The 23933-nt window shown below is 33.3% G+C and overlaps 4 protein-coding genes and 1 pseudogene across 5 annotated transcripts; 3 read left to right on the forward strand and 2 right to left on the reverse strand.

The window, feature by feature from the left end:
* The first annotated feature begins 488 nt into the window (after positions 1–488).
* On the forward strand, positions 489–4010 carry LOC124820133 (cysteine-rich receptor-like protein kinase 15). The gene is made up of 7 exons (XM_088100263.1): positions 489–1345; positions 1981–2097; positions 2205–2395; positions 2492–2702; positions 2812–3049; positions 3316–3466; positions 3557–4010. The coding sequence occupies exons 1-7, from the start codon at positions 511–513 to the stop codon at positions 3854–3856; spliced, it is 2043 nt and encodes a 680-aa protein (XP_087956389.1). The 5' UTR covers positions 489–510; the 3' UTR covers positions 3857–4010.
* A 468-nt stretch (positions 4011–4478) lies between these two features.
* Positions 4479–7851, forward strand: LOC124820131 (cysteine-rich receptor-like protein kinase 10). The gene is made up of 7 exons (XM_047291776.2): positions 4479–5397; positions 5649–5786; positions 5869–5990; positions 6084–6294; positions 6541–6778; positions 6995–7145; positions 7264–7851. Exons 1-7 carry the CDS (start codon positions 4569–4571, stop codon positions 7591–7593), a joined length of 2019 nt encoding a protein of 672 aa, XP_047147732.2. The 5' UTR covers positions 4479–4568; the 3' UTR covers positions 7594–7851.
* Positions 7852–9990: 2139 nt separating this feature from the next.
* Positions 9991–12422, forward strand: LOC148191844 (uncharacterized). 2 transcript variants are annotated; one of them, XM_088100087.1, is made up of 2 exons: positions 9991–10106; positions 10821–12422. In XM_088100087.1, the coding sequence occupies exon 2, from the start codon at positions 10879–10881 to the stop codon at positions 12202–12204; it is 1326 nt and encodes a 441-aa protein (XP_087956213.1). In that variant the 5' UTR covers positions 9991–10106; positions 10821–10878; the 3' UTR covers positions 12205–12422. The 2 variants fall into 2 exon arrangements, with proteins under 2 accessions (XP_087956213.1, XP_087956214.1); XM_088100088.1 differs by lacking the exon at positions 9991–10106 and adding an exon at positions 10134–10415.
* A 2117-nt stretch (positions 12423–14539) lies between these two features.
* Positions 14540–16255, reverse strand: LOC148191845 (uncharacterized). The gene has a single exon (XM_088099912.1). It carries the CDS (start codon positions 16043–16045, stop codon positions 14798–14800), a length of 1248 nt encoding a protein of 415 aa, XP_087956038.1. The 5' UTR covers positions 16046–16255; the 3' UTR covers positions 14540–14797.
* A 3200-nt stretch (positions 16256–19455) lies between these two features.
* On the reverse strand, positions 19456–20406 carry LOC124820132 (agamous-like MADS-box protein AGL61 pseudogene; annotated as a pseudogene).
* Between the last annotated feature and the right edge of the window lie 3527 nt (positions 20407–23933).

Here is a 23933-nt window from a genome sequence, read left to right on the forward strand (position 1 = left end):
TGAATAATTAAGTATATATATTAAAAAAGCAACAATTGTTTTTAAGTAGGCTCAGTCATTCTAATTAGTGGTGCTAACTAGCAGATTTATATAAGCATTAAAACAAATACCAATTTCAATTTTAATACATCAAATAGGATTCCAGGCAAAGGTTTACGAAATGTTCCTAACGATGGATTATGCCGTCCCTTGACTGTGACTGAAACGAAAGCATTAAATGTAAATTATTGACCATTTTATTAAATTAAATGAGAGAGGAAAAAAAGACTAACACAAGTAATTAAGAAAAAACATGGCATCATGAGGATGTGAAACTAATAATTAATACCGTTTACCAGTTTTGTGCTGAACCAAGCACCTTGTTGCTCCAGCCATTTTATGCTATCAATAGTTCATAAAACCATCATTATTATATTATCATAACAACTTTCATTCATTTCCCATTTTGCAACCAAAAATTCTAACCCTTTGGTGTGAATCTACATCGATCTTAACCAAGCTGCTGTTAACATGTTTGAGTGTCGTCTTCTGTCCAAAAGGTTATCCATGATGAACATGGTCAAACATAGACCTTCAGCTGTCCTTTTGTTCTTGTTCATCGTATTTATGTTTATGTCGTCTCTCAATCGCGTTTCTGGAGAAGACCCTGTTGATATTTACTGTCCCAGTGAATTCCCACTGTACAACCTCAATAGTTCATTCCATCACAACCTCAACCTTGTTCTGGGGTTGCTTTCCTCCGACACCGCTTCAAAGGCTGGTTTCTATAACACTTTTATAGGAGAAGAGACAAACAAAGTGTACGGACAGTCACTGTGCAGAGGGGACATCGGCAACTACACAGTTTGCAAAGAATGCATTGAGAAAGCAAGCCAAGATATCATCAATAGGTGCAGGAGTGAAAATGCAATGATATGGTATAACCTTTGCCAAGTACGCTACTCCTTTCAGAGCTTTGATGTGGTGGCTTACACCGGAAAGTACCCCAAGCAGAATGATGAGGAGAAGAATGTTTCTGATCCTATTCGATTTAGGGAATACTTGACTTTTCTAATGAAGAATCTCTCGAACGAGGCTGCTTTCAATCCTGTCAAGAACATGTTTGCGGCAGGTGAAATTGACTATCCTGGGAAGAAGACAATTTATGGGTTGGTCCAATGTACGAGGGACATGTCCCACGACGGCTGTAGCACTTGTTTGAGTAACGCCTTCACAGAAATCACTGCATGCTGCTCCTACAGAGAAGGTGGGATTATTCTTAGTCGTACTTGCAATATGAGGTTCCAAATGTCTCAGTTCTTCAATGCTTCTTCTGCGTATATGTTGGTTTACCCAACTTCCTCAGGTATGGTTTTTGAATCTGACGAAAAATACGTGCCCACTGCACTGAAAATTGTTCAATTCTGGTACTCACTTTCGTTGCTTTGCTTACGCAATTTCAAAATTCCATCTTTTTCTTTTGGATAGAGTCCGGTGATTAATTCTTATTCAAGTTCAATCTAAACATATTTCTGCTATTCCTATTTGTTTATTCATGTTTGCTAGAGGATAATTTTGAAAAACATAGTTGGATTATTTATTCCGTTTTTTAGTTTATAAATAAAAAAAAATGGTTATTATCACTGGTGATGTGACATTTCACATATCTTCAAATGCATGAGTTACTTTTGGAGTACATATACCTGGAAAGCGAAGTAATACCGCAGTCATCCTCCATACACTGAGAGTCATATTTCTTACTAGATAATCTTCTGTTCTCACAGTTATTTCACTTTTATTTTGTGGCCGTTCTTTAGAGTTTTTAGAAAAATAAATACAATTTATGAAAGTGAAAACTAGTAAGTTTTTTCAAGATTAAAATTTAAGTTAATTATAATTGTTGGACGGCATGAATAGGAGTTTAGATTGTTGTATCGTGTTGAATTCATCTGTGAAAAAGGTATTGACAAAAGGATGTTTTTTTTTTTTACAATTTACAAGGAGGGAAACGGAAGACCTGGATTCTTGTGCTGATTATATCTGGGTCGATTTTTGTATTAGCACTTGTTGTTGGGTTGGGCATTGCATGCTTACGAGGAAAGAAAAATAGAGACAGAGGTAACTTCTACAGTGCAATTTGTTAAGTATCATAAAACCATTTAAGAATCAGCTTCAACTTTCTTTGCTTCGTTTTCATTTGTGAATCGTGACTTCGAATGAAACAGATGAAGAAATGAGTGAACGAACGCTATTACAAGAGTTGACTACCCCTAAGCATGTGGCAGTCACAGAAGAAGGTGATTTGATTAGTTCCGAAGAACTGTTGTTCATGACTTTAGCTTCAATCAGGGTTGCTACTGATGACTTTTCAGATACAAATAAGCTGGGACAAGGAGGGTTTGGTGCAGTGTACAAGGTCACGTATATAAACCACTAAAAGCTCTATTTGTGGGGCATGCATGGTTGATATATAGTCCTCTCGCTGTGTTTGATTTTGGAATCTACATTGCAGGGTGTTCTGGCAGATGGTAATGAAATAGCAGTCAAAAGATTGTCGAGGAAATCTTGGCAAGGCATAGAAGAATTTAAAAATGAAGTTGTGTTGATTGCCAAACTTCAACACAAGAATTTGGTGAGGCTGTTAGGTTGTGCCTTGGAGGGAGAAGAAAAGTTACTGATATATGAATTCATGTCAAACAAAAGCCTTGATCAACTTATATTTGGTTTGTTCTTTTGCTCACCTTTAGATTCTTAAACCTTCTGCATGTGTAGCTGATTGGTATTTCGTCACAGTAGAAAACATCTGACTGACTCATGTTCTTTATTATGAAGATCCAGAAAAACGTTCAAAGCTTGATTGGAAGACATACAATGGTATTATCGATGGCATAGCGAGAGGACTGCTTTATCTCCACGAGGAGTCTCGCCTTAAAATCATTCACAGAGACTTAAAACCCAACAATGTGTTGTTAGACCACGAACTGTTGGCTAAAATATCAGATTTTGGTATGGCCAGGATATTTTCTGAGAATCAGAATGCAGCAAACACCAAAAGAGTTGTGGGAACATAGTAAGCCAATTTCATATATGCACCCATCTATATTTCTTTTAATATTTTACAAACTTGATTAAATCGCCGCTACTTTAATTGTAAAATTTTAGTTGGGCATTTAAGATTGTAAAAAAAATGGTACCAAATTTATGAAAAGTTATAACATTTATCAAATTCCCAAAATCGTGATATTAAAAATGGTACAAAAATCTATATTTTATTGAAGATTGTTTTCCTTGAACTGAACTATGAACCCATGCGCGATGTTGATGTTCAAACGATAGTGGATATATGGCTCCAGAGTATGCAATGGAAGGATTGTTCAGTGTGAAATCCGATGTGTTCAGCTTTGGCGTTATCTTGCTTGAAATCATCAGCGGAAAAAGAAACAGTGGTTTTTACCAAACCGAACTTGCCCCGACACTGCTGGCATATGTAAGTGAAACACTTTCGTCGTAACATAACATATATTAATGATTGAAACAAATGATGTAGTTCTGTTTTGTTTAACTGTAACTTTGGCAGGCATGGCGAGTGTGGAATGAAGGAAAAGCATTGGACTTTGTGGATCCAGTGGTGTTGGAATCATGCCTTGCATCTGAAGTTGTAAGATGCATGCACATTGGGCTTCTGTGCGTGCAGGAAAATCCGGAACACAGGCCCACCATGTCAGCTGTGATGCTTCTCCTGGGAAGTGAATCAATGGTCCTTCCCCAACCAAAACAACCTGCTTTTTCTTTGAGTAGGGTGCTTCGTCTCGATCCATCTACAAAAACCAATCCTTCAGGAAATGAGATTATATTTTCTGATATTTTACCACGATGATGGGGAAGACTTGGTCTACTTGTCATGTTTCATGTTCTGATGCTTAACGACAACAACAGTATTCTTGACCTATGGACAAATGTTCCTTTCATGGCTGTCCCCACCCAACCCATCCTCGCAGAGACTTTGGGTCATCGCTCATAATCACACTAAATGAAACAAATAAATAATAAATATCTTGCTTGACTTGCTTCATTGACTTCACACCTGCTTCTTTATTAACATCCATATTTCTAATATATGCATTATTTTAATGTCACTTTTACATTATAAAGCTTATTCTCACACGCTGTGTTATTTTTTCATAACAAAATATGTGCAAAATAAATGATAAATAGGACAAGAAAGAAGATGACGAAAAAAGGAAAATAAAGCTTTTGAAAGAATGTTATATTATAGTTGATAGGAGAACAAAATGGCAAGAATGCAACACTGAAGTTATTTCATACATTTAATTAATTCATCAGTATCAAAGCTAAACCTATGAAACAGAGAACTAATCCTTTCAACAAAAGTAATTAATGATTGGAGGAAGACGAAATTATTATGGACAGGTTCCAAATATTTAACAGTATTACAAGTCAAGGACGTGTATTTCCAGTGAAAAGGAAGCAAAAGTATCTGCGAAAAGTCAAGGAGACTCCAGTCACTACTAAATAAGAGAAGCAACAGAAACAGCAAAAGGAATGCGTATGTGAGTGGTAAGAGAGAGATGTTTACGCACGTATCCATGGCTTCGCTCAAGCTTGTGCTGCTGTTGTTCATTCTCAGCTTCCTCAACTTGAACACTTGCAAAGCACAGGACCAACCGAGCACCGACCCTGTCTATCTGTACCATAACTGTTCAGGCGGCAACACCACCGCCAACAGTGCCTACCAACTAAACGTCGGCACCCTCTTCAGTTCCCTATCTTCAAAATCCATAGAATTCTCAAACGACACCGTCGGAACATCCTCCTCCGACAGGGTGTACGGACTGTTCATGTGCAGAGGAGACGTGCCCACAGCGCTGTGTCAACAGTGCGTGTTGAACGCAACGCGACGTCTCCGCTCAGAGTGCTCTCTGGCCAAACAGGCCGTGATATGGTACGACGAGTGCACTGTTCGCTACTCCAACCGCTCTTTCTTCTCCACGGTGGCCGTTCGGCCACGTGTCGGACTCCTCAACTCTGCCAACATATCCAACCAAGAAGCCTTCATGAAACTGCTTTTCTCAACCATAAACACAACCGCGGATGAGGCTGCCAATTTTTCCGTGGGATTGAAGAAATACGCGACCAATCAGGCCAACATTTCTGGGTTTCAGTCACTATACTGTTTGGCTCAGTGCACACCCGATCTGTCCCCGCAAGACTGCAGAAGTTGTCTCAGTGGTGTGATTGGAGACCTTCCTCGGTGCTGTCAGGGAAAGCAGGGAGGAAGGGTTCTCTATCCTAGCTGCAACGTTAGGTACGAACTCTACCCTTTCTACCGCCAAGTCGCACCCGCGCCTCCACCCTCATCGCCCCTACTTCCGCCTCCAGCTTCCGCTAATTCCCAAGGTATAATCTTCACACTTCAATTCAAACACACGGTCTCTCCACTGCTATGTCTATTGATACTGTTCTTCTGTGATCAAAATTGAATTTTTATAACAAAAACATATATTAAGGATTACACTGCTCATCCAGCTAAAATTTATATCCCGAGGAGGAGAGAGAAGAACATAAGTAACTGTATTAAGTTTGTATTGAATTAAATGTAATTTCTTTCGTGGCATTTGTTTTGATGTTTTGGATTGGGTTGGATGCAGGAGGCGGTGGGATCTCAACTGGGACCATTGTTGCGATTGTGGTTCCAATTACGGTAGCCGTGCTTCTGTTTATAGTGGGAATTTGTTTCTTGAGTAGAAGAGCTAGAAAGAAGCAGGGTTCTCTAAAGGAAGGAAAAAGTAAGGATGCACCGGAAAGATCCTCGTTTTTTCCCTTTTTGAATGAATGATTTTATCTTAAACGTTTGTTTTGGGTTTCTAGATGTAGATGACATCACCACTGTGGAATCCTTGCAATTCAGTTTTGGCACGATTTCAGCGGCCACAAACAATTTCTCTGCGGAAAATAAGCTGGGGGAGGGTGGATTTGGTGAGGTTTTCAAGGTAAGATTCTAGCGTGCTTTTTTTGTTTCTGTGAAAGAAGCAAATGAGATCCATTCTAGGATGTGTGATTCAGTTATGTTTGGAAAAATTCAGGGTGCTCTTCCGACTGGACAAGAAATAGCTGTCAAAAGACTCTCCAAAAGTTCTGGGCAAGGTGGAGAAGAATTTAAGAATGAAGTGGTGGTAGTTGCCAAGCTCCAACATAGAAATTTAGTGAGGCTTCTTGGGTTTTGCTTGCAAGGAGAAGAGAAGATACTTGTTTATGAATATGTTCCCAACAAAAGTCTCGACTACACTCTCTTCGGTAGGATCAGACAATCCTTCTGAACTATGTTATATTTTATATGCTTGCTTTTTTTTCTCTTCTTGTTTTTGCCTTTTTGGCATCTTCTGGATATGCTTAATAGGCGACCACAATAAATAAAACTGTGCATAAAAACTTAATATATTATATGCTTCAAGTATTCAAAGTGTTGCAATGTTGCTTCTAGATTACTTCACTGTTATTTGACACTCTTCCTGCGACTTGAATGTTTTGTCCAATTTGTAGACCCTGAAAAGCAAAGGGAGTTGGATTGGAGGAGACGTTACAAGATTATTGAAGGGACTGCTCGAGGCATTCAATATCTTCATGAAGATTCTAGGCTTAGAATTATACATCGAGATCTTAAAGCAAGTAACATATTGTTAGATAGTGATTTGAGTCCAAAGATCTCAGATTTTGGCATGGCAAGAATATTTGGAGTTGATCAAACTCAAGGAAACACAGACAGAATTGTAGGAACCTAGTAAGTACAGTTTTCTATCTTCCTCAGAGCACCTTTATTTGTGGAAGCACAGTTTTCTAATTCTAACATATCGATCAAAATCATTTCAAATGTCTTGTAGTTTCAAACAAACATACAAAATCTAAACCCAGTTTGCATTACTGTGCCAGATTTCTGTCTTTTGTTTCCTGTGCTGACGGTTGTGTTGATTATTCAATCCGTGTTTTATTTATACAGTGGATATATGGCTCCAGAATATGCAATGCATGGAGAGTTCTCTGTTAAGTCTGACGTGTACAGTTTTGGAGTCCTCCTTATGGAGATTATAAGCGGCAAGAAGAATAGTTCTTTCTATCAAACAGATGGTGCTGAGGATCTATTGAGCTATGTAAGTAGAGCAGATATTTAGCTTCCTTGAGCTAATTGATACAAGTGTATTCTAGTGAAAAGGGAAAATATGTGGTGCTCACATCACACTGAGAACTACTTGATGTAACTTTTTGCAGGCGTGGCTACTTTGGAAGGATGGAACACCTTTGGAACTGATGGACCCCATATTAAGAGAATCCTACAATCAGAATGAAATCATCAGAACCATCCATATTGGTCTGCTGTGTGTCCAAGAAGATCCCGAAGACAGACCTACAATGGCAACAATAGTTCTTATGCTAGATAGTAGCACTGTTACTCTACCAACTCCTAAGCGGCCTGCATTTTTCATCCACAGTGGAACTGATACATACATGCCAAAAGGGCAGCAATTTGATCAGTCTATAACAAAATCATTACCAGTTTCTATCAATGAGGTTTCCATTAGCGAAATGGATCCTAGATAAGCTTGATTGCTTGGAGATTTTAGGCTGTATCAATTACCCATCACCTACTTATTTGTCGTAGTTTCGCATGACTAGATTTGGAAATCTTGGAACACTATGTATTGTATTCTAGTTGCTTATTTTTCAGCTCGAAGTAATATATGCAGGAAGGCTATTTTGTTTTCTCAGAAAAATATGAAACTTACATTTGGTGGCAGGATTCGTGAAATGTATCAAGCACAGTATAGTAAAGACTGATAGAGTTGCTATTTTGTTCAACATCTACAATTTTGAATCAACAAACTTATCTCGTATTTAAACAATGTTAATTAGCATCCAAAATATGTGGCTCTGCAAGTTCAAGTGTCTATGTGCAATAGAAAGAATTTTGCAACTTGTATTGATTTATGTTTTCTGGTTCTTGAATCTTTAAGGATTTGAAAATTATGCGTAATGTGCCCAGCCTAAAGAAACAAACATGCAGAAGGGGTTGAAGCCTACCTAGGATGAGGTGAAAAAGAACTTTCCATTTGGTGATAATACAACACAGAAATGGTACATTTGGGCCATCAAAATTGACTGAAACGTCAACCAAGAAAGATATTTATTTAGAATTGGGAGAAAAAGAAAGTCACAGCACAACCAAGTGCCAGTCTTCTTTCGCCATCCTTCTTAATCATCATTTTCCACTAAACCAACGTCTCGCACTCATATCTGCCTCAGGAATATTTTAACCACCTATTATTAAGAAATTAAATGATTGGAAGTAGCCATAGGCTTGGAATACCATACTTCTGAATGTCCTTTATGGCCACGCCAATCCTTTCCTTTCTTTTTCTAGAGTCTCATCTCCCTCTTATGCCTATTTCAAACCATTTAATGAGATTATTGATTACTCAACTCATTAAATTTATGGCTCAATTAGTAACATCATTTAATTAGTAACATTATTTATGTATTTAGTTATATATAGTATGATCGAGAGGTCTTCATATTGATCAGACGATCAATGTTTTCATTATTGTTTACCGGACACATGGGACAATCTTGATTAAAGAGTGGGTAAGGATTAGTCAAATACATGTTAATTGATCATGTTACAAATTAAACATGTTTATAAATAAAGTATATTTATTTGCTTTTGAACTGTGATTAAATCTTAATAAAAAGTTAATTTAAAAATCTATAAATTCAAGTTAAAGTAAGAAAATAAATAATCACCGTAAATTTAATTTATTTACGTTAAATTAGTTTATCATTTTAACTGTATTTGAAATGTATTTGAAATATATCATGTGTCAAAATCATAAAACGAAATATTATGTATCAAAATTTGAAAGATATTACGTATCAATACAGAAGAATCTCATAATAAAAAATAAAACAAAATTAGATTTCTTCCATAACAAAAGTTTGTACATGTCTTTTTATTTATAATCATAAAATCCTCACAGAATTAATATTATCTTTCATTTACTTAACATATGTATATTATTGTGAAGAAAAATCGCATAATCCACTAAGTTATAGCTGCAATTAATTATGTGTCCACGTTCAATTTAAAACATGGTTATAATTGATCATCTGTTTTTTATGGACTCGTTGGATTAGTAATAACAAGTGAAAAATAATAATAATAAACAAATTAATGATAATAATGACAGTTAAAATGAATTCATAAAATAATAAATTTAATAATAAAAAAATCATAAACAATAATAATAACAATATAATCTTAAAGATAACAATAATAATGATCAATTAAAATAATAATAATATATAAAAAAAGTTTCAAATCATAAACTAATAATAATAATAATAATAATAATAATAATAATAATATACTTATAGTCTACTACTTAATATAAATTTATTTATATCAAAAACAATAATTTGATTATATGAAAAAGATTAATTAATGATGTCGACTAATGAAACTAAACATTTGTGTGTGGGACTACAACATGAAGGAATGGCTCATGAACAAATTTGTTCTTTGTTCATCTTTGTTCTTCTTCTTATAGTCAATGGTTACAAAACTTTTTTTCTTTATCGTTATTTTTATGTAAAAAAACATAAAAGTATTTACTCAACTCTATACTAATACCCAATTTTAAAAATAAGATATTATTTATATTTATTTTTGTATTATATATCTTATAACACATAAATTTATATTGAAAATAAAGTATAGGCTGATAAAAAAAATTTAAAAAGCATTGATACAATCTCATAAATATTGATTCTTTTTAATTTAAGTAATTAAATTAAATTAGAGTATTGTTGAGTACTGTGAATTTATCCTTTTAGTATACACATTTATTTTTCAATTTTATCTTTTAATAAGTAATGTTTTTTAAATTAAAATAAATTAAACTAAAATAATTCTCTATAATACAAAAAATTATGGTTTAATTTGGGAAGAAAGCAGTTGGAGTGAAGAAAAGCCTCTGCAAGCTATATATGGCTATAGTCTTCTCCTGAGTTAACAACTAAACTCGTTACTTACTTCCATTGCATTGCTTCTCATTCAGGTGATGTTCCTTCTTACCTTTTATCTTCCTTTATGGAACAAGCTTTTGCCTTTTCTCTATTCAAACTTTCTTTTTTCTCACTCATAGAATGAAGGAATTCTGTTCATATCTATCAAGATTTATTTTGTTCTGTTCTTTCAAATTTTCTGTTGGTTGTGTTTTTTTTCTTTCTTTCTTTAGGGTTTGCTCTAAAACCCCCCACACAGCACTCATCGCCCTTCCACTTTTCTCTTAAATTGTTCTTTTTTTAATTGGGTTTTCTTTGGGGGAGCATTTGTTTCTGCTGGAGAACCATCCGGCGATAATCTGGTATTGTTTTCTTTTGTTTAGAGTTGAGTTAGTATTGACTGTGTTTATAATTATTCTAAATGATTCTGATCAGCTTTTGTTGAAATTGAAATTTTCTTTTGACACGGGTTATGGGTTTTTGCCTGAAATGTTTGTTCTTTAGTTCTTTATTCCATCTCCCACCCTCCTTCCCCCACTATTGTATGCTATCTGTGTTAAGATGTTCGTGAATGGTGGATAAATGTTGTTTCCAAGTTGATGTTAAATGGTTTATCTTTCTTTTTTTCATTTCTTGGAACTCTGGAGCTTTCTTTTTAAATACGTGGCCATTGATTTGATACATGAATTTCTGGTTATTAGTGTATCTTTACATTACTGATAATTGTTCACGTAGTTCTTTAATTATGTTTTTCCAATTGAAAGCAGGGAGTCTGGCCTAGCCATTCGGATCAGTTACTATTAGGAGTTTCTGTGTAAGTTAAGCATGATTAAGCGGTGGCCAAGTAGGAACAACAGAACCAGAGGCATCAAGGTAAAGCATATTCTGCAGATTATTCTGTTGTTGGGCGTTTGCTTCTGGTTGATCTATCAGGTTAAGCACTCTCGTGATAAGAAAAATGAATATGATGAAAATGATAAAGAAGTGTCAGTTGGAACTAAGACTGTGTATCGGACTCCGAAACTTGGTAGAAAAGATCTTCATCCGGGTAAGGATGAAGATAAGCATGAACACAATGAACGTGAAGAAGAAGCAAATGAGCATGAATTTGAAGAAAATGATGACAAGTTTGGAGTGAGAGTAGATGAGGAAGAGGAAGATGAAAGCAGAACCGATGAGATGGAAGATGAAAGGGGTGGAGGAGATGATGAGATAGATGAGACTGATCAAGAGCAATCAGCAGCCGATACTGATCGTGATGAAGATCTGCCCGACGATGAGGAAGAAAAGGAAGAGGAGAGTGATGAGAAAGAAAACCACAGTAAGGAGGAGGAAAGGGATGGTTCAGTTGAAAAGCACAATAGTCATGAAGCTCGGGAGCAACATTACAAGGGGGATGATGCTTCTAGTGCTGTGACTCACGATACTACTACAACTAGCACTGAAACTGTGTCACTTTTAGAAAACCCTGATGTAAACTCAGATTTTAATAATAAAGAAGCTGAATTGGCGAGTGAGCAGTCTTTCAATGCGAGCTTGTCCAACGCTGTGTATAGCTCACATCTACACAATGTTACCACGACATCTTTGGACAGTCATTCAGAAGCAGGCACTAATCTGACAGTAGTGATTGCTGGAGGGAGCAATGACTTGACAAGAATCAGCGCCAATACTTCATTTGAACCCAATAAAACGGTGATATTTTCTGAATCATACCAAACTCAAACTGGTACCGTGAACACAACAGTAACCGGGGTAGAAAAAAATATACTCACGGACGGGTTAGTGCAGGGTGGCAATAAGGTCTCTGAAGAAAACCAGCCCGGTTCTAACTCGGCAGTCCCTGTTGAAATAGAAAAAGGAGATGCAGCTGCAGGTGAATCTTCTAATCTAGAGGGTGGTGTGCTAGAGAACACAACAAAATCTGTGGCATCAAATGAAACAGATAATAACACTGAAGTGAGTGAAACTAACAATACTCTGAATATTTCTCATACGAATGAGAACACTGATTCTATTAAGGATGGAGTCAAAGGTGATTCATCTGATTCTCACATCCTCAAGAGTGTCCCAGAGGACCGAACTGATCTGGATACGTTGCCAGATATTATAAAAGAAGGGGATATTGTTGACGCCATTGCAACAGACTAAAAGCATGATCTTTTTGTTCTCAAGAAGAGCTGAGAGATTAGAGTTTTTGTTTCGACCCATGTTAATATTTGAACACTTTTTCCTGTCAAAAAGATAAATGTCTAGGCAAGACCATCAAAGTTACAAAGGTAGGCTTGTGGATATTCATATCAAAGTTTGAATATATGTAACTAGTTTTTTTTTTCCACTATCTACTGCTGTTTTGCTGCTTTGTTTTATTACTTGCCCTGCAATCTTCTTTTTCCTTTTCCCCATTAGTCTTCTTGTTCCTATCTCTCGTTATAATATCCAATCTATTTCTTTTCTTCCTCTTTTATGCTTTGATACAGTGGAAAGAAAGGTTAGGGAAATATTAAAAAGAAATGAATTGAAAAAAAATGGAAGAAATATTTATATATATATATATATATATATATATATATATATATATATATATATATATTTTTTTTTTTTTAAGGCATGGTAGTAACATATTTTGGACACATTTTTGGCAAGCACTTAATTTCATTAATTACAAAAATATTTGAACTTTCAAAATTGTGCACTTTACTGGTTAGTTAAAATTCATCTATTATAAAATTATGAATAGGATTAATTAAATGGATTTGTCTTTATGTAATTTTATAATTTCTCATTGATATTAAATTCTAAAAGAAACATTTTTCTGTAATCATAATATAGTATTAGTGTGGAGTATTTGTTAATTATATCTATTATCTTTAGTAGAGTACATGCTTTTACGGAATTTAAAATCAAATTCTATTTAAAAAATTTGAAATCGATGGCACTATCGATGTATTAAAAAAAAAATATGATGGAAGTATGTGGTTGTGTGTATTAGTTTAATATGATGAGTGATGAGTTGGCTAGATTTTGAAATGAGTAATTGGATGGTAGGGATGAGTTTATACTGTCATCTTTATCTGTTTGAAGCTGACAGAAAGGATGATTCTTGCGGGCCATGGAAGAGGACATGTCCATTCCAGTTGTCCACAACTACATTTCTGCACCAAAATACAGCAGCTGAGTCATATGGTACGGCAAATTGAATTCAAATGGAGCCTTTTCGTCCCTTACAAATCACTGCATTGTGTGAATACATTAATTAATGGATAATGCTGGTTACTCTTTCATCTTGTTTAGTGGTGCAATTGCAGGCCTCGAGCTGGGTTTAAGCTCATCACTGTTGATTTGGATTAGATTCCTCAGTGGCAACTCAACTTCTCAATAATAGATGCACAAGTTTCTCTCTGTCATTCTACTACCTGTCAATGTACTACTGTCTTATAGAATTGCCTGTATAGGATATTTTACATGTATAACTGCGAATTTTAATATATGTATTTTTTAAAAATATGTAGATGAAATTTTGACAAGTAATGTATGATTATTTTTAACTGTTATAGATTATTTTAAGAAGATTTTAAAATTTAATTTCAAAATTAATTTAAAGAATGAATTGAAAGAAATAAATAATTAAGAACATCAGATATATGAACTAAGTTCAAAGATTGTGGTTTGAGAAAGATGTTGAGCGAATTTAAAATTCAAATTAAAGTGAAGTCTATTGGAAAGCAGTGAAAATTAGAACCTTGACTTGTTATCCCTGTGGAAAGAGAAACAAAGGAGATAAAATTTAGTAGAGTAAGCTTGTTTGTATTAGGTTGAATTAAGAAAAAGTTTGGAATAGATTTGAGATTTATGTGAAAGAATAAAAAAAATAATTAATTAAATAATATAATGAATTATATATCAAAATACCCATTAATATAATGAATTATATATCAAAATTGTTTGTGCCATGTAATAATCAACTTAAATTGAACATCTTTATAAGATATAATCCATCCTGCACCATAATCAATTATCTCTTTTTAATGTATCTGACATTTTTTGTCTATATTATTAATTATTTATACGTCAAAAGAAAATTATTCCAACCAACAAATTACTTTCACAATGGAAATAAACATTAAATAATTGTTAACAATTTTTGTATGTTAATATTGATTATTTTGGAAAAAATAAAAATAAAGGTAACCCTTAAAAGCCGTTAATTGAAGTCAAGAAGTTTTGAAAGTGATTTTGAGTTTTTTGAAATGTGGCTATAAAATTGGAAATATAATATCAAGGTTTGATGTGGACAGAAGCATTTTGGCTGTCTACAGGCTGGCCTTATTTATGCTTTGCTCCTTCTCATCCCATTATTATTGCTTTTCGCTTTCCAAATATTTACATTCATTTCTTTATTATGAGAAGGTAAGAAAATAATACAGGTAAATTCTGGTATCAGAGATCACGCACTCGTGCATAGGATTCTGATGCACACCAGACATCAATTAAAAACTCTGTACAGAGCAACTCTTCATAAAAAAACGAAGAATAAAAGAATACAAGATCATCAAAAATAAATTCAAAACTTTATGTCTGTACTAAAAAAAATGCCAAATAATTTCCTAACTGTACATCTTCACTCCAACTCAAAAAAACTCAAAAAAAAAAAAAAACTGAGTCTTGGTCTCTCCAAAATGGTCACAGAACATAGCCTTAAGAATGACAGAGGAATTCACCTCGAAAAGACAAAATCCAGAATCTACTGCCTTAACTCCTTGCGGAGTTTCTGGGAGAACAGCTTGCAAGCGTCCATACTCAAATCCAGGGCCGCCGCGAGAGCAACGAAAGCAGCAGCATCTTCCGTGCAAGTCACGTGCTGTACCCCAACCTCCACTTCGGGCTTGCTACACTTCCCTTCACCGTCCACTGTCGCTGACATCACAAACCCCTTGTTAAAAAGGGAATTCGGTTCAAATCCGAAATCCAAACTGGACCCGGACCCGGACCCGAGATCCCAGCTGCCGCGCGGAGTGTTCAACGGAGTGACGCCGGAGGTAGCGTCGATGGTGAATTTCCCGCCGTGTTGGGAGCTGATGGTGGACCCTGCGAGGGTGACTGGGTCAGCGGTAGCGGGGAGGATTTGAAATCGGTAGCCCACGGCGTTGGAGTTGTTGGGCTCGCGCCAGGCCTCGAGGCGGCCCCAGGGCTTCCACGTGCCGTCTCCGTCGGGGCGGATTATGAGCCAGGCTCCAGGGTTGGAGCGGCTGACCCGCTGCGAACCCGGGGAAGGCACAAAGGGCGTGGCCATGGAGGCGGCGGCTACCGGCGAGCCGGAAAGGTCGTGAACGGTGATGGACCATCCTTTTCGCTCGGCGGTACTGTTAGCGTTGGGCGAAGGGAAGTGAGCGGGATTCTTGTCCCTGAAGCTGAACTTGCAAGTGAAAACGGGTTGCTTGACGTCGCCTTTGATTTGGAAAACCTGGGGGCTACACTCCGGCTCGCCGTCGAAGCGGAAGACGAAGCGCGGGTCCGGGTCGGCCCGGATAGTTAAATGAAGTAACTGGACCCGGTTGGTGGTTTTGGTAAGGGGGAGCCAACCGTTGTGGAAAGTGCAGGAGCGTGATTCGGCGAGGGTGAGATCGAGGGGAATGGAGATTTTGCCTATTAGTTTGGCGGAGGTGAAGATGCAGGAGGGAGTGGCCGCCCCCTTGTACACCCATATCTTTATCTGGGCTTTCTTAGACGCTTTCGTGATTTTGGGTTTGGAGAAATCGAAGGATGCCGCCAGCGACCGAGGATGTGGATCCAACTCCGTTATCAGAGGAACACTGCACACGTTGCTGCCTGAAAGAGATTCCTCACAATCCACTCCCTTCAGTTGAATCTTGCAGAATAAGGAAGAAGTGGAAGGGTGCACCTTGCCTGAGAACGAAGAAGGTTTGGACGACGCCGGCGACTTCACGGCGAGGTTTCCGACGAGAATCCGCACGAAGGGGCACGGATCCATGTTGAATGAAAGAGTGATGAATGAATGAAGCTTGAGGGTGGATTCGATTAATATGAGAGAGTAGCCAATAGATTTTGGCGTTGAGGAAGCAACTGCTCACTCATATTCATATATTTGTACATTGACAGCTGAGGTGACACTCAACGAGAGAGAGAAAGGAGAGATTATCAAGGAAACTGAATATGACAGCCTGTAACCTGTTGGAGATTCATTATTCTTTCTTTCGCATTTCTCATTCTTTCTTCTTTCTCTTTTATCATTAATTATCAATTAATATTTTACTTCCATATTTTACAAATAATAATATAAATTCCATTATTTTCTTTTAATATACTCTATTACTTTTATTTACCATCAAAATTTATTTATTTTGCTTTCAGGTTTTGATACAGAGAATAATACTCTTCCTTCTTTATTACCCATTTATTCAATTTAAATTTTCATACATGAATCAACAGGTTCAATTAAAGATAATGGCTACAGTTTTTATTCCCCACTCTTTTATTTTAATTAAGTCCACCATATTTCATAATTCATAATTCAAAAACCTCTAGTAAATGGTAAATTAATAAAAATAAAAACAGCATTAATAAATACCTTTCTCCCTTCTTACCAATTCAAAATATACCACATTTTGACTGTCGCTTATTCTTATCAAAATCACCAAATACGGAAACATTAATAGTGGACGCAGTGATTTGCTTAATTTTCTTTTATAGGTAATATAAGCCATAAAATTTAATTAATTGTTGTTGGTATAATGTATATTATCTTTAACTATTTTTTCAAATACAACTAAGACATTTTCTCCTTCATAATATTTTATCATTCCTATCAGTCAATAATCTCGATTAAGAAAATTTAAATATCATTTCATTCAAATTAGTGTTGATAACAACAATTAATAAATGACGTGATATTATAATACATACATATTCATAAAAAATAAATAAATAGAAAGGTGAAATTAATCATCTAGCTAGGTTTTCTCAATGCCACTATAATATTTTTGTTTTGAGTTTCGAAAGAAAAACCAATATAAATAAAAAGGTGTACTTAATCATCTAGATATGATTTTCTCTATACGATGACATTTTTGAAAAGTTTTCAAGAAAAACGATATAATATTCATTTTTAAACCAGCACAATATCACATGTTTATTATAATTCTTAAAAATAAGATAACTTTTACATTCGTTCTCTTTTATTTAGGCGTGTTTTTAATGACAGAAAATTACTGGTTTTTTATTGACTAATTAATCAAATAAAATACAATAGTTTATAATTTGTTCATTTTTACCTTGATTTTCAACTACCTTGCTTAGTTATATATTAAATTTTTTCCTAATGAAATTTTTATGCTAATGCTTAAAATAATAACAATTAATTCATTTTCAATTTTTCTTAAATTCAATCATTCACTTTTCTCTTGATCCAGAAAATTATTTCATAGAACCTCTCCGCAGCATATAAATTCATAATAACTATGTTTTAGTCTATTGAATTAATATGATGTAATGATTGGAGTGGTGGTGATAAAATGGTGTTATCTGACGTGGCGGGATGGGAGTGATACAGTTGTAACACAGAGGTAACAGAAAAAGTGTTATGAAATTGAGGCAATGAGCTGTAGAGAGAGAGAGTGGATACCAGCGAAGCGTGGTTGGCCAAAGGGTGTCGTGTTCAGAGTGCGCACGTACGCCGTCACCTTTGCGTACATCTATGTTTCTCACACCTCTGTCGGAGATCCAACTATCACACACCTGTTCCAAATATTCAATATTATTTTTTAATAATATTATATATATATATATATATATATATATATATATACTCATATAAACAAATAATTATAATTGGAATAATATAGTCTAATCATAACAAGAAATAAAATAAAGACGTTATTTTATTAATGGAAAATGACACTTGAACAACCATTTCTGACAACATTTAGACACGCGCACACGTGTCAAAATCTGAGTGGTCCATTTTCATTTAATTTTTCCAACTGGACCACTCAGATTTTGACACGTGTGCGCGTGTCTAAATGTTGTCAAAAATGGTTGTTCAAGTATCATTTTTCTTTATTAATTGTGATTTATCATGAGATGTTCGTAGATGCAAACTAAATCTAACCTCTTCTATACCTCTAAGTTTATTTTGTTGTTCACCAACTATTGACATATATAATGAACAATTTTAAGCTTTCCAAAAAAATATATAATATATACAGTTTCCACTTTATTCAAATTGTTGCTTCGAGAATATGGTTGGGTTATCATAAATCAATTAATTCCAAATTTGAAAGTTTTATTTGTTTCTATGAAAAATAAGTTTCTGTACCAAACTAACAAACCTAATCATAAATTTCAAACTGGATAAATACAATTAGAAGATAAATATTTTTTACTAATTATAAGTATTGTCGCTACTTTGTCTATATCTATATATATTCTTTTTTTATCCATATTTAACTTTCAATTTATCCTTTAAATAAATAAATAAAATATTTTTTTATTAATTTTACTTTTTAAATAAATGTTTTTTATTTTAAATTTAACCCTTTTTCTAACTTAATCATTTTTTAATTATGAATCTACTTACAAAATAAATAAAAAACATTTATCTTTACAATAAAATTATAGAAAATATTTTTTATTATAATAAAAAAGAAAACTTTAAAGCATATATTTTCTCTAGTTATTATTAAAAAATACTGGAAATATTTATTTTATAGTATAGTTTAAATTACTCAACTTATTCCCAGTTCAATTACAGCTGGTATAGATCGTAAATTTGATAAAACTTAACCCAGTTAAATTTAAACTGGTTGAATTAATAAAAGAGTATATCAAACTCAACCTAGTCCAGGTCAGTTATACCTCTATATAAATATTAATAATACCTATGAGTTTTGCATTATTATTATTATATATGTAAACTTAAATACATGAATTATATATTTTATAAAAGTACTGTATCACATAATATTAAGAATAATATAATAATATATATATTACGCACTGTATACTAACCAGCCAGCTTTAAAATGACTTTTCTTAATATTTTTACTCCCACTTACATACGACGAGTTTGAAAATGTTTGACGTCCTTTTTCTGTTTGAAAGCTTCTCCTTAAAGTACTGCATACAATTCTTTTATTAGGAAATAGTCAATTAATATTAATGGAGGAAAATGACAATCGTATGCAGGCAATTAATGATATTTTATGTGTGTTGTTACGATCTGCCGTTGATTCTCTCACGTAACATCACCACTTTGGAATTTAGGGTACGTGACAGCTATTTATGCTTTACTTCTACACTCATTATCTTTTCAAAAACCCTCTTTTTATATTATTCTAACATTGTACAACAATTTTATTAGAATGGGAAATAAGGATAGGACTGGCAAGTACATGTCTTTAATTTAATTAATATGGAAAGCTCAGACCGGGGGCATTAGCGTAAATATCAGCATGTTTGGTGTCGAAGGCATCGTAAGGCCCAAGGGTAAATCCAATGGGCCCGGGTCCAGTAACTGTTGGCCCAATACTAGTTTGGTCCATGGACATTATTTGAGTAGCATATTTTGCAACAGTGTTTTTCAGTTCCTCCAACGAAAACATCAAATGCTGTAACTCTTGCAATCCAAGTTCGTTAACGGGGATCTCCCACCAGAATTGGCTCTGTCTCGTTTTCCACGCTCGATCCAGCTCTTCTCCTCGCCTTTTCTCCATCTCTAGCTCGTTAACAATCTGAGTGAGTTGCGCGTTGAGATTACGAATATTAGCACTGCGATGAGCCTCAACGAGTTGGTGACCTCCACCACTGCGATTATACTCTGGTGATGAGTTTGAAGTTACGTAAGAATCAACGACGGATTCAACTTGCGGGTGGCCGAACGAAAAGGCCTTGTCCGCGGGAGAGAAAACGATGATTGCGATTTCTACTCCACAGAGTGTGCAGAGCTCACTCGCTTTTTTGAAGAGTCCCGAACGACGCTTCGAAAATGTTACTTGTAAGTGACTCTTTTTTGGTATTTTCTCAATCGGAATCCTTTGCCGACCTGAACTGCACTTTTTCTTCATCATGCTTTGAAGGTGTTTGCGATTTGGCGTTCTGGAGTTGGAGAACATAATGCACTATTTATATTTCACGTTTAAGGTGTGCCAACTCACAAACTTAACTCTCCTATCATAATGTTTTATTACTCTTTATAAAAACTCCAGGATTAGCAAGTTATCAAATCCTAAATCTTAATGCTTCATTATATCATATCTCCAATCTCTTACTTCGCCTTATCAGAAGATTTTCACTTTTCTAAAATTAATTATTTTAAACCTCTATATATGTTATATATTTTATCCTAACATTTACTTTCTGCATCGATTTTGTACAATTAACTATACTCTGTTATTTTTCTTTTCGGTTGAAATATTGGTCATAGGATGAATTTCATTAGACAATACACGTTAATGGTAATATAATTACATTATAAACTGAGAATAAAATCATATAAAGAAACATCGAGATTTAAGATTGAGGAAAAGAAAATTGACGATGTTACCCAGTGAGACGTTTTAACTGTATTGAATTCTGATTTTCTAGGTTTATTCTCTTTCATTCCATTTGGGGTTTCTTTTGTAGACTTTTATTTCATACATATTGACGTACATTTCATTTTATGCATTATATTAAAGAATTTAATACCCATATGTTATGGGTATAAAAGTTTTTGTACTATTAATTAATCAAAAATCATATTTGATATATTTTTTAAATGGTTATTATTAAATTAATAATATTACCATACAAATCATTAATAGTTCTTACAACTATCTTCGGACATATTATTTATTTGACATAAAACTTTTGATGACTAAAACAGTGTGAACAATTGCGTGTGTTGGAGTATGTAAAACTCTTAGCCTTTTTAATATATCATTTCAAAAAACTAATCGTTTGATCTTTAAACTTTTATCAGTTTTGATATTTGTGGATAAAAAATTGCAGTTGAAACAAAAAACTCAACTTAAAAATAATAATTTAAATTCCTTAATACTGATCAATGATAAAGTTACTAACTATTTTACATATATGATGAAAAAATGGGTTGAACGAGAAATGAAAAAAATAATACAAGAAAAAGAAGATAGAAAATAATTTATTAAAAAATTAATTATTAGACTCTTAATTGAGTTTTCATTTCAAGGATGGAGTTAATCAGGAAGTTATAAATAGTTAATCTCCATGATGAATATAAAATAACATCTTGTGTGTAACTTCTTGTTATTTAAAGCTAATGATTAACTTCAACATTAAATATATACTTATCACATCTTTTTCTTTTCTACCAGCACACTTAAGCCGGAAACTCTAACCATGGTTCGTGTTAGGCTTAAAATTATATTGGTTTACAAAATTTTGTAATTTTTAAGATATATAATTACATTGAAATTAAATTTATTTTTTAAAATTAGTTTATTTTTAAAATATTTTGTTTGAATAGAAAAAATAATGAATTTTAATTATTTATTTAAATAAAGTATTTTAATTATTATTATATATAAAAATTTAGTTAAATGCTAAATAGTTGTTAAGAATTAAAAATTATAAAAATTAATTATTTCATATAATCGATTTGGATTGATGTTTTATTTTTGTCAAAATTTGTCACTTTTTTTAACCAATATTTAAAAAAAAATTATCGATGTCGAACACAATTATTTATGTTGACATTGATCAAGATTATTTATATGATCTTGATAATTGACGGTTTTTTCTAACTATTTTTATTAATGTCAAGTGACAATTTTCCAAGTATATTGATAAAATAACAATTATATATTAATGTTGGCTCATAGTTTTTCAATCTAATATTGAAAAAACAAACAAACTGTTGACAAAAATTAATATTTATGTTGATGATAACAAAATTAATTCAAGCATCATTAAAAAATAATCACGAAAAACATCAATTGAAAAAAAAAATACACCCACAACGAAGTAGTCTCCTCGGACATTGGTCTATAAAATTATAATTAATATCAAACAATAAATATTATTGATCTACAAAAATATATTATAACAACTTAAATTGAAAAATTAAGTGTATATATATAAAATAAATAAATAACTCAAATTGACGTCAACCAAAATAATCATCTTGTGTCTTGATTTTAGTAAAATAGACTAACAAAACCAAAATAAAAAATTAAGAAAATATATTCTCTTAATTGGGTCAAACCAAAATAATCATTTTCATTGTGTCTTGATTTTAGTCAAGTAGACTCACACTTTGATTCCCAGCAAAATTGGGTCACAGACACGCTAGGAATATATTCTCTCTGTTTTAATTGATTAAGGAACCAAATTAAACGATTAAAACAGTTACTAAAGCCTAATCAGTTATGAAAATAACATGATCGATTAAATGCGTCAATTTTGTAGCTAGGCTATATATGTGTTCTAACTCATTTTCAAGTACAAATAACATTTTCATTTTGTTTAAATTAAAACAAAAACACGTCCATAAGTGTATTGAACTAATAATTTTGTTATGACTAACTATGATATCTACACTTACTGGTGCACCCAGGTTACCATTCTTGTAAATTGTTTTTGTCTTTGGTAGGTAGGCAAGACTTTAAGAGGTGTGTGTATAGTCTATTTAGATTAGAACTATTGTGTATTAGAGTGTGATGAAGATACATGGATGGTTATTGTATTATCGACTATTATAATCGAGTGAATTTTCTCTAACATGTTATTTAACTCAGATTGTTGGAGAATGACTGGATGTAAACTCAATTAAAAGTTAAACCAATGCAGAATTGTTGTGTTCTTTTGCTTGTCCATACATTTTACTTTATTGGTCAGAAAAATCTTTTAAAACAATATCAAAAGTTTAAATAGTTTAAAATTTGTCAAAATCTAATTCACCCTTATTGAAATTGAGATATAAAAGTTTACATTTTGGCATATAATTAACAATTTAAGAATGTCATACTAATTTGTATATAAAACACTTGTAAATATTTATTCACGAATGTAATCTATTGGATATATATATATATATGGTTTGCTAATTTACGTAATGTTTTTTTCTAACGGTATATTTTAGCAAAGTGTACCAAGTTTTAATGGACAAAAAAATCTTCATTCAAAGAAAAACACACTTTAAACCCAAAGGTATTTTAATAATTTTAATATATAATTTAAAATAAAAAAAAGTTCGTTATTTATTAATAACTACCTTTTAATTTTTATTTTAAGAAAACTAATAACTCTACTTTAATCCTAAACCCTAAACCGGAAACCCTAGACCATAGACCATAAATTCTAAACTCTAAACCTTAACCCTTAAATAAAAAAAAAAATAAAAGGTGGTAAATAACTAACTTTTATTTTTTTATTTTAAATTAAATATTAAAATTATTAAAATACTCTTATGTTTTTCTTTAAATGCAAATTTTTTGTCCATTAAAACTTGGTACACTTTGCTAAAATATACCGACTAAAAAAGACCTTACGAATTTTATAAATATTTCGTTATTGTGATGAATTTATTTTATTATGATATCATTTTATACTTAGTTGATTAAAGGGATTAGAAAGATATGTTTTTTTTTTAAAATAATACATATGTTTATGTACATTATGATTAGGCAGCCATGATTATGGGAGTAGATTAGATGGTGCCAAACTCAAACTATTTTAATTAGAAAGTGTACTGCACAGAGACTGATCGGTCAAGGAATGAACTGAACGGTTAAGATTAACTGTTGTAAGGCAATAAAAAACATCACAATTAAATTCATAATCAGATTTAAAATAATTTAAACAGTAGTAAGACGACTCTAATAAAATATCTAATAAAAAATTAT

Source organism: Vigna umbellata, chromosome 10 (assembly GCF_029865625.1).
Source record: "Vigna umbellata cultivar VRB3 chromosome 10, Vumbellata_1.0, whole genome shotgun sequence".
NCBI lineage: Eukaryota > Viridiplantae > Streptophyta > Magnoliopsida > Fabales > Fabaceae > Vigna > Vigna umbellata.